Raw genomic sequence first — 14,452 nt, forward strand, 5'->3', positions numbered from 1 at the left:
ATTGTGAATTACTATTATAATTTGTAGTACTAATAGATGTAAGGAAATAATATTTTTCTCATATTTTTTTAGCTTTATTTATAATATGACAATTATAAAACGATAAATACCTTCTATATTTACAGTTGTAGATAAAAATAAATCACTTACTAATTAATTTTTATCAACATTGTCTTTTGTCAAATACCACTTGTCTTTTTTGATAACTCTCACTAAAATTGAATTGAATAATCCGAAGAAATCATTGTACTTTGTGAAGACAAAGAGGTTTTACTTGTCTTGACAAGTCCATTTATCATACCACTACCTAATCTATAAGGAGAGTGTTTGACAGTGTGGTAGTGGTTGTTTTTTAAATAACTTTTCATGCTGAAATGCATGCCAATGATTTTTTTTCATTTTTTAAAAATTATTTTTGACATAAGCACATCAAAACGATCCAAAACATACAAACCATATTAAATTTTAGCAAAAAAAAAAAATTGAATTTTTTGGAAACGCGGTTTGCACCGCGTTCCCAAATGCATTCAAGGTATGAATAATACCTTGACAAGGTTTTTTTTTTTGTCATCTAGCATACTCATAGTGTTATTTACACCGGTAAATATATGTCATGAGTAGGGGTGGAGCTAGGATTATTTATTAAGGAGGGTTCAAAATTAATATAACAAGATATAATATTTTTTAATTTATTGTACATGAGTTATAAAAAAATACAAATATATAATGATCTTTGCACAAGGTAAGAGGTTTTTGAGCAATACCAAATTGAGTTAAAGCGATAAAGTTAATCTCATCTTCATAATATATCCATCACTTTAATTTTGTTGGTCTTTATACCTATCAAATATAAACATACAAAGTGTATAAGAAAAATTAGATAAAGCGAAGCATTATTTATGTTTGATAAACTTTGAAATAAAATAAAAAATAATAAAGAATGATTCTTACATATTTATTTTAACTATGCTCGTCGTTCTTTCATAAAATAGAAATCATCGATTATAATATCAATTGTGAATCTTTCAGTTTCTTTTTCTATATAGACAATCAAATAATTTGCAAGAAAATCATCCTTCATCCAATTGCGAAGTCTTGTTTTAACAATCTTCATCGCTGAAAAAGTTCATTCTGTAGTTGCTGTTGAAACATGAAGAGTCACAATAAGCCGAATATCAACCTGTCAATGAGTGGATAAATTGTTGATTTTTCTGTTTCAACCAATCCTTAACATAAATCAGCAATCAATGACATATTCTTTAACTTTGGATGATTGGGTACATCAAGCTCATAATGTTGCAACGTAAGTCTCAAATGAATTTTTTCTTGGTCAGAAAAATCTTCAAGATAGAACTTGTCAACAAGTAAACATATATGTTCAACATTGAATAGTTTATAGTTATTTCTAGGATCTAAAATTATGCTCAACTTAAGAAGCTCGATCGTCTGCTCATTAAATCTATATTTAGCTTTTGTAATTGTTGATCAATGATAGCTGTAAATATATCAACTCGGTAGTGATGCTCAACTCCTACTGATTATTTTTTACAGCGAGATCGTCCCACACTAGAAAAACAAGTATCCATATCAGGATCTTCAATGTCTTGATGCTTACAAAATGATGTTACTTTTTCAAAAAGAGTTTCCCAACCATCATCTCTTAATTTCTAAATTAAAGTCTTTGTGATTGTCACCAAATGCATAACATTTTAAATGTTTTGAGATTTTTGTTGTAGGGCTTGGCAAAGCACATTAGTAATTCCCATAACATTCTTCATTATATGTAAGATCCAAAAAAAAAAATTGGTAAAACTAGCAGATCCGAGCAAAAAAATAAAAAGAAGCAAAAATAATATAATTATAAAAAAAACCTCATCAAATTCTTAACAAACATCTCAAAACAAAACAAAAATAAATTTTAAGTTTAGGGTTAGCGATGCTTAATTACCTTGTTTTGTTTGATAAAAGAAGAATTAATTGGTGGTGCTATGCTTCAATCTTTTGTTTTCTATTTGTATTTGTATTTTTGTATTTTACCTTTTATATTAAGGCTATAATGAAAGAAAACAGCAAAATCCTTTCAGTTGAAAAAGTTATTTATAACTTCATATTTTTTTCTTTCCATGTAAATAGTTTTAAAGTTAAAGGATAACAAATATATTTACTATTAGAAGAGCCTACCTATTTAAAATAAAAAAATATTACATCTTCTCACACTTAATCACTAATCAATTCAATAAAAAACTAACTTAGAGAATCGGTCATCATATTTTTCCTTTGCACGGGCCCGGACCCCTACTTGCCTCCCCTTGATTTCATCTCTGGTCATGAGTTCAAATCTTTTGAAGAAAACCAGGTAATGGATTCCATTGGGATTAATAACTTTTTTTTTCTTCTAAAATATTGTTTATTTAACTATATGATAACAAAAATAGACAATCGCAAAATTAAGCGTCAAACCAACATTGAGACTTTTTTTAAGACTATGATAATCTCATAGAAAACAAAATGAAATAAATTATGAAACTCAATTCTCAATCAATCTAACATCATGGGATGGAATTGAAAAAAAATGAATTTATAAAAAAAGAAAAAGATAAGAAAAGTTAAACTCGCCATACACATCAACAAGTCTATGGACTTTCTAAAACTGAATAACAATTTTTTTTTGAAACTATTTTATTAAACATATAATAAAAAGAAAAATAGAGGATCATATAATCGAGTTCAATTAGAAAAAAAAAAGTACCCCGCTAAACCCACAAACAATGGCAACCATGATTATCTTACCAAACTCGCAAACCATGTTATTGACTCCACAAAGTTAAATAACCTAGTTTTTTTCATAATTATTTTTTTATTTAACTATATTTTTTAAATTGACCATACCACGATGCTAAGATATTTTTATGATACTAACCTGATACTGAGATATTTTTTTTGACACTACAATAACTATATAAAGGCAAATTAAAATAAATTATCTACTATAAATCTCCGTAAACACATGATAAAGGACTAAATTAAAAAAAAAAAACAAGTCAAAAAAAGTCAAAATTAAAAAAAACTAACAAAATTACTATTGCAATTCATAGTAATAATAAATACGAGGAAATAATATTTTATCAATACTTTTTAGCTTTATTTATAATGTGACGATTATAAAATGATAAATACCTTCTATATTTACAGTGATAAGATAAAAACAAATCACTTACTAATTAATTTTATCAACATTGTCTTTTGTCAAATACCACTTGTCTTCTCTTATATAACTCTCACTAAAATTGAATTGAATAATCCGAAGAAATCATTTGACTCTGCGAAGATAGAGAGGTTTTACTTGTCTTGCCATGTCCATTTAACCTATAAGGTATGAATACCCTGGCAAGGTTTTTTTTTTTTTTGTCATCTAGCAAATCCTGGTTTAAATAAAAAAAATTACTATGAGTCTATTTTATATTTTAATTTCATTGTTAGCGATCAACATGTGGTCAATTCAATTTTAAAATTTAGATAAAAAAATAAATTTACTCTCATATATAATATAATATAAATAACCAGAATTTGTTATTCACAAAAAAAAACTCAATCAATTAAAATCTTGTTTTCAAACAAACATTGTGTTGTAGCCCCTCCCTTTTAGGCTTTTTATCAAACACTTTTGCATAGTCGAGATCAACAACGAGGATGAAAGCAAACGGAGTAGTTGGCTTACAAGTGAGGCAGCCTAGTCCATGTTTTCAGCGACTCAAAGATTTTGCAAGAGATTTTGTTTCTAATGGTTTTACTAGTGAACATAAGAGTAGGTCTGTATTCCACGATTCTACCCAATAATTTTCTTTCTTTGTTTTGCTTAGCTTCAGTTTTTTTCTGATGACACAGGTTTTGATTCTAGAAATGAATTAGACCTTTGTGTATTATTGACAAGGTAGAATGACTAATTTTGATGAATGTTATCGTGGTGGCTCACTTGACTCACTGTTTGATGAATGTTATCGTGTTGGCTCACTTGACTCGCTGAAGGACTTCAATTAATGTTGAAGACAGTGTTGGGAAAATTGATTCGATTGCTTTGAGGAACCTGGAGAGTTATCCCAAGTTACTGCGCTTGGCTTTGTGGGTTCCTTCCTATCATGCATGTACTGATATGAACTGACCTCAAGAATACTGCTGGGAAGAAAATTTATCCTAGAGAGCTATCCCATATCTAAGATTGTTTAAAGGATACAAGGGAAAAAAATTAGCTAGGCTTACTGGTCCAAATGATACGACTGAATTTAAGTTGGTGATTAGGGTTTTATCATTTATGTTTGTCATATAGAAGGAGAGTTTTTTTTAATGGTAATTTTGTTATTTTAAAGCAATATGAGTTTTTTAATCATTAAATTAAATATAATAGTAATCTTGTAAATAATTCATTTTTTTATTGGTTTTTTTTTTGCCATGTAAAATGTTATAAAATTTTAAATTTAGGATGCTTTCTGTAATTTTCAAAATAATTAAAAAAAAAAGAGAGAGAGTATAAAACAGAGTAGAGCATAGGATATTTGGGATACTTTTCCCTTTATTAATGAGTTAAAGTAGTCTCTAGATTAAGAAGTTTCGGGGCCAATTGAGGATGCATATGCTAGAATTAAAACAATAGGGATCAAATTGAAGTTTGCAAAATCCAAATTAGAAAAACCTATTTCTAGGTTTTAATCTAAACAACATGTCACTCATCTTTAATAAAAAAAAATGAGTGACAAGTTGTCTAGTCCTTATTTGTCATCATTTTCAAACGAGAAGGCTAATTAGGTTGCCACCTTCAAACAAATAAACATAACATCTCCAACCACCTCAGAGACTCAAACCACCACCAATGAAGTAAGAAACACCTCATCTATAAGGATTAGCTTTTAAGCTGATCGAGAGCTCACTTTCATGATAGATATACATTCCCTCTTTAAGGATCAACTACTTTTATCCCATGTTTACATCCAGTTTGTCATGATGATCTCTTCAAAGTAGCTTACTTATTCAGCCATGATTGAAGAAAAAAACCACCATGATAGTTTAAACTTGGTTACCTTCTCTTGACAGGTTTAAGCTCATTAAATGAAAAAAGAAACCAAAAAGCATATTTCTATAGAGGTTAAAGGAGAGAATAAGCAAGAATCTTCTCCAACAAACTATTGGCAAAACCACCATGATTTTGCCATTTTTGGCTTGGTTTAGCTTATAAAAGGTTGTTCTTGAGCATACCAAAAGGAAAGATTTGGAAAAAAAATTACAAAGAAAATCATAAAGAAAAAAAGAAGAAAGAAAATACAAAAAATCAATAGAATACTTAGAATAAAAAGGAAAGAAAAATAACAAAGATTGTGTTTTAAAAATGAAGGAGGGAAATCTAGATCAATTTGAGATTGAAAAGAAGCTGAAAATCAAGGAAAAAAAAGCAAAGAATCCAAAGAAGGAATCAACTTTCTTATTGTTAAGTAAACCTTCAAACTTTGATAAGAAGGTGGAACTCAATGAGCACACCTCCTCCCTCTTTATTTTTGTCTTTGAAATTATTGTAACATTCTCATATGCGGGATAAAGCAACGATATCATATTAGCTGATAAATAGAGTGACTATATATATCATGGTATTTGTATTAAAGTCTACTGAAATTTCAATGGAGCACCCCTATACCGGGAGGTCCCAAGTTATCGACATACGATCTGTTTACACTTTTAATATAACACATCTCCAACTCAATTCACCCCAATCATCCTAGGTCTCAATCCCATAAACATCACCATTCATATCAACCACAACGTTGATGATATACATTGGACAACAATTATCATTATGGATGGTTAAAGATATAAGCATGCTTAATGGAACATAGTTATACAAACTAACGAATTAAATTCATCTATTCAAGTTTAAACATCAATTATATAAATTAAGTTAAATAAAAGTTGTAATATTACCAAATACAATGGTATACTTCCTAGAACCTAAATTACAAAAAAAACAAACATAAGCTGGAATCTACTCATGTTGTGCACGCGATGGTCCTGAAAATAAAATACATATTATTGAAATATGAATATCACAATAATATAGCAATACAAATATCCGACAATTTAAAAAGGCAACATACATTCATATTTTATTCCCTTCTCTCTATTGGTTCTTATTGGAGACTTTTTCTCCTTTAACTACTAAAAACCATTTCTTCTTCTATTATCAACCTCTATTCAAGATCTCATAAAACCACCTATGATTATTTCCGCTTAACACATTACCGATACCAATTTTACTGTTATCATCATCATCCTGTAGGAGTCGATGCAAGATGATCCCCTTACCAGGGATCCTAACATACATTAAATATATGTTAGTCAATACATCTTGATACCCTTACCCAGGATCCTAACATACACTAAATGTATGCTAGCCAATACATGGTGATCCCCTTACCCAGGATCCTAACATACACTAAATGTATACTAGCTAATACATGGTGATCCATTTACCCGGGATCCTAACATGCTAGTTCACGCCTCAAATCACACTTCTCATATTTTCTTTATCAACTATAATTTCATCACTTGGCAATTCACAGAACAACCGTTCACCTTGAATACACATACATTAAGAATATTATCCAAATATCGGCATCATTACGTAAATTTTCCTCCTTTCTCCTAATATCCAACATTCAGTAATTCACATCTCACATCAATAACTTATTAAATCATAGAATTAAACTAGAAAGTATAGGTGCGGATCACCTACCTGCAATAGAAGCTCTACTCGTGCTCCCCTACTGCTGCACCACGCTTGTGGTCCCTCCTGAAATTCACAAGTTTATCTCATAAATTTTCCTCACTCAAGGATATATTTTATTATAACCGTATCAACAACCAATAAGTCTTTTTTTCAGTCATTGCTTAATATTTTATGTTTTTCTCATTTCACCCATTAATATTGTCATTCTTTGTCCAACCACAGTTATCATTCCTTATATATATATATATATATATATATATATATATATATATATATATATATATATATATTTGAACCGTTTCTGTTTAAATCCTGAACTGTCACTGTCTAGACATTGAACTGTTATTGTCTCATTTGAACTGTTACTGTCTGACCTCTCCTCATATTTTTAACTATATTTGGAGTTATAGAACTTCAATTTAAGTGAGATTAGTCTTATTAGAAAGCTAAGATATGAGGCTACAAGTTTTATGATTAAGGAGAACCTAGTTCTGCCTTTAAGATAGTCAAAATTGCTCATAAAAAAATCAGACTTACTGCTCTACGAGGTCTGTCACGATCCAGTCTCAGTTGATAACCCATAACTGGGGTTCTATAACTCTAAATTAAGCAAGACCAATTTTCTTAGTTAGCTAACATCCAAAACTACAATTTCTATTAGGAACCTGGTTCTAGTTCCCTCATCCTTCTATCCGAAATCTTATTGAAAATCAGGAGACGAGTCTGTCCAAATTCGTCACCCCCTTCCCTTCACACATAACTTTCATAAACTATATTTTCTAGGTAACTTATCATGGTTTCACGTCCCCAATCACATACCACACATGAATTAACTTAATTTTAACAACAAATACTTTTCCCCCAATTCAAGTCTAAGAACCCTAATCTATAATTCACATTAAGGCATCAATTCATTATCGAATTTGAAATGACTTATAAGATCATGTTTAGAACACCTTACCCGGTACAAATTAAGGTTTTGATCTTCAACCAGTTGAAGATTTTCAACTCCCTCCTTTCTTATCTAATGACAGCTAGCCCTCCATCTGCTCTTCTTGTTCAATTTCCTTGTTAATATCTTGCCCACAAGTGTTTACTCTATCTATAAACCCTTAATCTTGGATGGGTTCTTGAAATTTTGGTGTTTCTCTCTTGATTTTGCAAGAATGAATACAAAAACTCCATCTTTTCTTTCTTTACGATTTCTGCAGATTTTTGGTGAGAATAGGAGTATTTATGCTCTATAATTTTTCTTATTTGCATTTAGGCCCCCACATTTCTCTTTTTTTTTCCTTCTTACAATTAAGTTATACCTCTTTTCATTTCTTACAATTTCACCCCACAACTTTTAGTTTAGTTTATTTTATTTTCTTTAATTTAATACAACCCTCAACATTTTCGGGTTGATTTATATTGTCTCGAAATATTTCGTCCATAAATTTATATCCAAAAATTTCTAAATTCCCGTTTTTATTTAACCACATGCATGAATTTCTTCACTTTTATTTTTCATGTAGTTAGTTTACAATCTAAGCAACCTTTATTTTTCCCTAGGCTTTACAATAATGTTTGTTATGCATTCTTTAAAGTCGTTTATTACTTTTAAGGACATGCTTATTATTTGGAATGTTTAAACATGCTTTGAATATAGATTGTATATGCTCAAGTTTTGTATATTGCCTTATTTTGATGTGTTATAATATGATTACAGAATGGAAAATATTAGTATAGAATGTTGTTTTTACATGCTTTGATGTTAGGATAATCTTGTTTGAAGTTATGACAATATGTTTTAGGTTTTGATAATGTTGTGGTTTAGTTTGTTTTAATTTGGTCTGCTAGGTTTGTTGAAGTTATAAGCATGTTGTTTAAGATTCAAAATAATATTTATGATCAATGGAATAATATTTATGCATAGAGAGAGGCTTTTTCTACTTATTGTCATTGTGGTTCTTGCTTATTGTTTCTGCCTTTAATCTTTTGTTTCTTATTATTTTGATGATTCAAACAATTTATACTAAGCATGCTTAAGCTTAGGTTGCTAGGTTAAGGCCGGTTTTTTTAGTTTTAGCTCACTTTTTATGGGTTTAGACCTTTTGTTAGGTTTCTGGGTTTGCTAACTTTTCTAAGTTACCATTCATTTGTTAAACTTTGTCTTAGGTCGTTGTTTTCTTAATCATTTTGGTCGATTGATAGTTTTTGTGTGTGTGTGTGTGTACATGTCTATTGATTTTTAATCTAAGACTTTTATGGCTTAAAAACACCGATTTAAAGGTTTTTAATCTTCCTTTTTTTTGTTTTTTGTTTTTTGTATAGAATCAAATAATCGTAATGTTTGAGTCACCTTAGATTCTTGTTTGAATAGTGTGTTTACATGTTTATGTGCTTTCATTTCGATTTGATCTAGTCTGCTTTTTAATCTTCGTTCAAGTTCTTGGTGTTCTTGAGCAAATTCAAATGTTTTTCCTCTTTGATCTTTGTTTTCTTTTTTTTTCGGTTTCAGATTGTGTTTGTGGGCATGGGTCTTTAGTCTAGGAAACTCAACCCATGTGGTTAGGCTTAACCTGTTTTTTAATAAGGCAATGTTTGGCATGATTAATTTTTATCAAAGAAAAAACACAATGTTTTGTCCTTAAAACGTGTTTGTCAAACACGGTCTTAAGGCATTTTTAAAGCCTTTAACTCTTTTGCTAAGAACGTGTTTAGCAAACACGCCCTGCTAATTTTCCAACAGTGTTTATATTCTTAATTTTTGTGCTTTTTCCAAACAAACCCTAAAATAATTTCTAAAAGTTCTGAAAAGATTCAAGGATCATTTTAAAATTATTTGTGGGTCCCTCGTATATTTTTCCAACCATTTCACTTAAATATCGGGGTCGTAGACTTTTATTGTAAGATACTGACCGAGCATTAAAACTACATGTTTTTCTCTAATATTTCAAAAAAATCCAATTTTTTTTAAATTATCATTTCAAAAATATATTTTATTTTGTGTGCATATTGCCAAGTTATAAAATTTCCATGCATATTTCATAAAAAAATATATAAATTGCATTTTATCATACTTTGAAAAATAAAAAAGAAATCTTTAATGGGTATCATAACAAGTTTGTGATTATGCATTAGGATTTGACCAAAATTTTAAAGAAAAAACTTTTTTATTATTATTTTTTTAGGCTTTAGGATTGTTAGATTTTAACCTGATGAGAAAAGAATCTCCTCACGAGGAGGATTTTTTTTTAACCTTAGACAATTTTTTTATATTTTAGAATGATTAGGTTTTAACATGATGAGATAAGTATATTTTTATCGAGAAGGACTTTTCTTAAACCTTACATTGACTAACGAATAGAAACATGACTTTGAACCTTCAACAATGTAGCTTACTATAGATAAGGTGCACTTGGGGTAATACATCTTTTCTTTGCATAACCAGTCTCTTTATCCAGACTCTTGCAGACCATTAGATTTTATTGTAACCATAATATTAGATGACAACTCATAAATCCTTTCAAATCATAATTTTATAATTTATCCTAAAACATCCAAAACTCCATGGATCCAAAAAACATGAGCACACCCCTTCCCTGCCATCCAACATTGTACACAACATGACACATTTCATAATTATTTTTCTTTCATTTTTAATCCAATTCCACTACTTTTATTCTATATAATTTCAATCTTTACACAGCTCAACACTTTCTCCATTAACTTTGAATCCTTACAAAAATCATATAACACTCATTACAATTCTAAACCAAATATCTATCCCACAACATACATACAAAACATACACATCAAAATAACTTTTCATTTCTTAAAATTAAGCTCAATTCATCACTTCCCCTACATGTTTCTCATGGCCAGCCCTAGAGCCTGTAATCATCCCTTAGTTTTATGAAGGGACCAAATAAGCTCTAGGCAATAGCGAAAGACATTCCAAAACAAGATTTTTCAAAACATCTAAAATTTAGCCAATATCAATTTTTATAAGAATACAACAACACAAGTTCATGAAATAGAAGTTTAGAGTGACCATTACAATTCGCAAATTTTTCTTTTACTACTAGAATTTTTAGGTCAGAGCATGGGATTCCGGGCATCGGTTCATGTAGCTAAACCAAAAAACATGAAAAATAAAAAAATTAAGAAGAGAAGATGGTTGTCGGTCGGCTGTAGCTGTCCTTCGTAAAAAATACCTTATTTTGCAGAATAATTGATTTTTTTTCTCGTTGACCTGTCATCATCATTCATTTAATTCGTCACCTACTCATCACTCACATCAATAAAGGAAAAAAAAAAAATTTTGCATCCAATCATGGCTGTAGCTGTTCGAATTAATGAATACATGAGAAAATCTTATATTTTAATTTATAAGATCTTAAATAGACTAATAAATCCATCTGCAGGTATCCAAAAACATTCACATGTCACTCCCCACCTAATATTGGTTGGCATGTTGTCTGCCTGAGTTGTCACCTACAGTTCCAGCTTAATTAATTACTCACTTGTGGCTTGATAAATTTTATCTTACCATATATGCCTGTGCCCACACTTTTAGTTTTGCTCTTCCTCCCTGCCATACCTAAAACACTTGTCAAAACTTCCTCTCCCATCTCTCTCTCTCTCAAATTTGATATGGATAACAGCAATGAAACAACTCATGATTTTTCACCCTTCTTCAAAGTTTACAAAGATGGTAGAATAGAGAGGTCTCTGGTCCTGGACGATCTTCCTGCTGGCCTGGACCCGGAAACTGGGGTCCTATCCAAAGATGTTGTGATCTCACCAGACAGTGGCGTCAAGGCCAGAATTTTTATCCCAGAAATTGTGGGGTCAGATCAAAAGCTGCCCCTCCTAGTCCACTATCATGGTGGTGGCTTTTGTGTTGGATCAGCGTTTCACATTCTAACAAAAAACGTTCTCACTCCAATAGTGAGCCAAGGCAACGTTATTGCCATCTCTATCGACTACAGATTGGCCCCTGAACACCTCCTGCCGATTGCTTACAACGATTCATGGGATGGGCTGGAGTGGATTGCTGGTCATTCTAACGGGCTTGGACCCGAGCCATGGCTTAACAACCATGTGGATTTCGGGAAGGTTTTCTTAACGGGCGAGAGTGCTGGGGCAAATATAGCCCATTACTTAGCGGTTCAAGTAGGCGCTAATGGCTGGGCGGGCTTGAAACTTGCCGGTGTGATCCTCGTGCACCCGTTCTTCGGGTATAAAGACGTAGATGAAATGCACAAATATTTGTGTCCTACAAGTTCCGGGGGCGATGACGACCCAAGATTGAATCCAGCGGTGGATCCCAACTTGTCAAAAATGGGATGCCAGAAAGCCCTCGTTTGTGTGGCGGAGAAAGATTTCTTGAGGGATAGAGGGGAGGCTTATTACAAGACCTTGGCTACGAGTGGGTGGCCTGGAAAAGTGGAGTTTTATGAGACCAAGGGAGAGGATCATTGCTTTAACGCGTTCAAACAGTGTGGAGAGACAGATGCCCTAAACAAGAAGGTCGTTGATTTCATGACTATGGAGTGAGTAACAGTAATTTATGGCCCTACAAAACGGAACCGTTTCTTATACAAGAGTTTTGAATAATTATTGCACGTTCACATGTCTTTGCTGGAATTATCATGTTATTTCACTTGAAGCATTTACAATTTGATGCTTTGTTTGGGAGTTGGTTTCTTACAATTTTATTTATTTATTTATTTTTGTCATTGGTACTGGTTTTAGTGTTTTACTCGAACACTTGCCAGTGGTGTTTTCATCTCGTGACAAAAATGTTCCCCGTGAGACCAATAATTTATTTATAGAAAAATAATTAAATTGGAAAAGATGGGCCTTGGCTCGTCATGTAATATTAATAATAAAGACTAATAATTACTCTATTATTAATTTTCGTTACGATGCATTTCTTATTTTAAATTTACTAAAACCAATTATTCAAAGGATGCTTAAGCATGCATTAAAATTTAGACATCTTGACTCCGCCAGTGACACCAACGAAAATACATGCCAATTTTAGTTTGATAATATGGTTGGGAATGAGCTATAAAAATATATGTTCAGTTAAGTTAAAACTTAGTTTTTGTTTTGGTGAAACCCACCATAAATTAAGGTTGTACTGAGTTTTTTCAAAAGCAAAAAAGTTGAGCTTTCAAACAGCAATTCACCTTAGTTTTTCAATTATCCACCGACAAACCAATTTTGCCACAAATCACATATTTCTGAAGAGAAAAAAAACTCGTTGGAGGAATATCAAACTTCTCAGAACCTCAACGATTCCTCTAGAAACAGAGGAAAAATAAGAAAGATCATCATCCATCGCCCAAGTAGCTCCCTTAGTTCACCACTGGCCTCTGCCGTTTCGACCGCCAGCCAGACATCGCCGCTGCACAAGGTAGTCTGCTCTTCCCCTTCTCCTTCTCCTTCTCCTTCTCCTTCTTTTGCATTTTCCCGTATCCACTGTTCTGTAAAGTGAACAGTGGAGAGCGTCTCCACTGTTCATGGGTCGGATCAAGTCTGGCTCAAACCTAAATGTATTGGACCAGATTTGACCCAGTAAAATAAAAAAAAAATCCAAAAATATTTTGTAAAAAATCCTTTCCTATTTTTTTTATTTTCCAGCATGTTTTCCACCAATTTTGCATAATCCAAAAAAAAATGAATATCGTAACTAGTTTATGATCATCCATTAAGGTTTCACCAAAATATCAAAAACTTTTTTTCCAATCTTTTTTCTAGTGTCTAGATGTAGACTTTATTATTTGTGGGGTGTAAAATTACATGATAAAATACACCCTCAGATATTGTGTTTTATTTAAAAAAATAGTGTTTAATATTATTCAATGACACTATATAATTACATTAAAAGGAGATCGCATGATGATGTAACATTTACAGAATTTGATCGCAATCCTAATTTTGTTCCTGATGATATTTTACCTGATATTGTTGCACGCTTAAGAAGTCATGGAAACTGTAGTTCTTGTTAGATGGATTTCGTACGTGATGGAATTGTAAATAGTTTAATGGAATAATAAAAAATATTTTATATAAAGTATTGTTTATTTGATAATGTAATAGCAGTAGTTAAATCTACAATATTTCAATTAAAATTCATCAATATTAATATATGTCTTTTTAGTTATTTTATAACATCAATTTAAAAGATATTATTAACCAAACACGTTAAATTATTTTTTGTTCAACCTCAACTTCAACTATAGTTTTAACCAAACATATATTTTACTAAACTAACCTCAACTAAAAATAATTTTTATAAAATATTTTTTTCAAATTAAAACTACAAAAACTACTACAATATCAATATTCCGCCATCTTATGTGCAGCTGAGAAAGATTTCTTAAAGGAACCCCGCGCGCGGACAAACACAGCATCTTTATTGTCGTTTCTTATACAAGCGTTTTGAATAATTGTTGTACGTTACTCAGTTTTTCACATGTCTTGCTGGAATTATTATGTGATTACTGGTTTTACTCGAACACTTGCCATTGCCCATTGGTGTTTTTCATCTCATGACAATAATGTTCCACGTGAGAACAATAACTTATTTATAGAAAAATAGTTAAATTCGTGGGCCTTGGCTTGCCATGTAATATTAATAATAAAGACTAATAATCACTCTATTAGTAACTTCTTACTATGCAT

At 31.2% G+C, this 14,452-nt stretch overlaps 1 protein-coding gene across 1 annotated transcript; it reads left to right on the plus strand.

The window, feature by feature from the left end:
- Nucleotides 1–11,294: 11,294 nt before the first annotated feature.
- LOC133698592 (probable carboxylesterase 5) lies at nt 11,295–12,669 on the plus strand. Its single transcript, XM_062121569.1, has one exon. It carries the CDS (start codon nt 11,312–11,314, stop codon nt 12,314–12,316), a length of 1,005 nt encoding a protein of 334 aa, XP_061977553.1. The 5' UTR covers nt 11,295–11,311; the 3' UTR covers nt 12,317–12,669.
- Nucleotides 12,670–14,452: the final 1,783 nt, after the last annotated feature.

The sequence above is a fragment of the Populus nigra genome, chromosome 7 (genome assembly GCF_951802175.1).
Source record: "Populus nigra chromosome 7, ddPopNigr1.1, whole genome shotgun sequence".
In the NCBI taxonomy this organism is placed as follows: domain Eukaryota; kingdom Viridiplantae; phylum Streptophyta; class Magnoliopsida; order Malpighiales; family Salicaceae; genus Populus; species Populus nigra.

Coding starts and splice junctions, on each gene's coding strand:
- LOC133698592 (XM_062121569.1), top strand. CDS start 11,312: ATGCCTGTGCCCACACTTTTAGTTTTGCTCTTCCTCCCTGCCATACCT.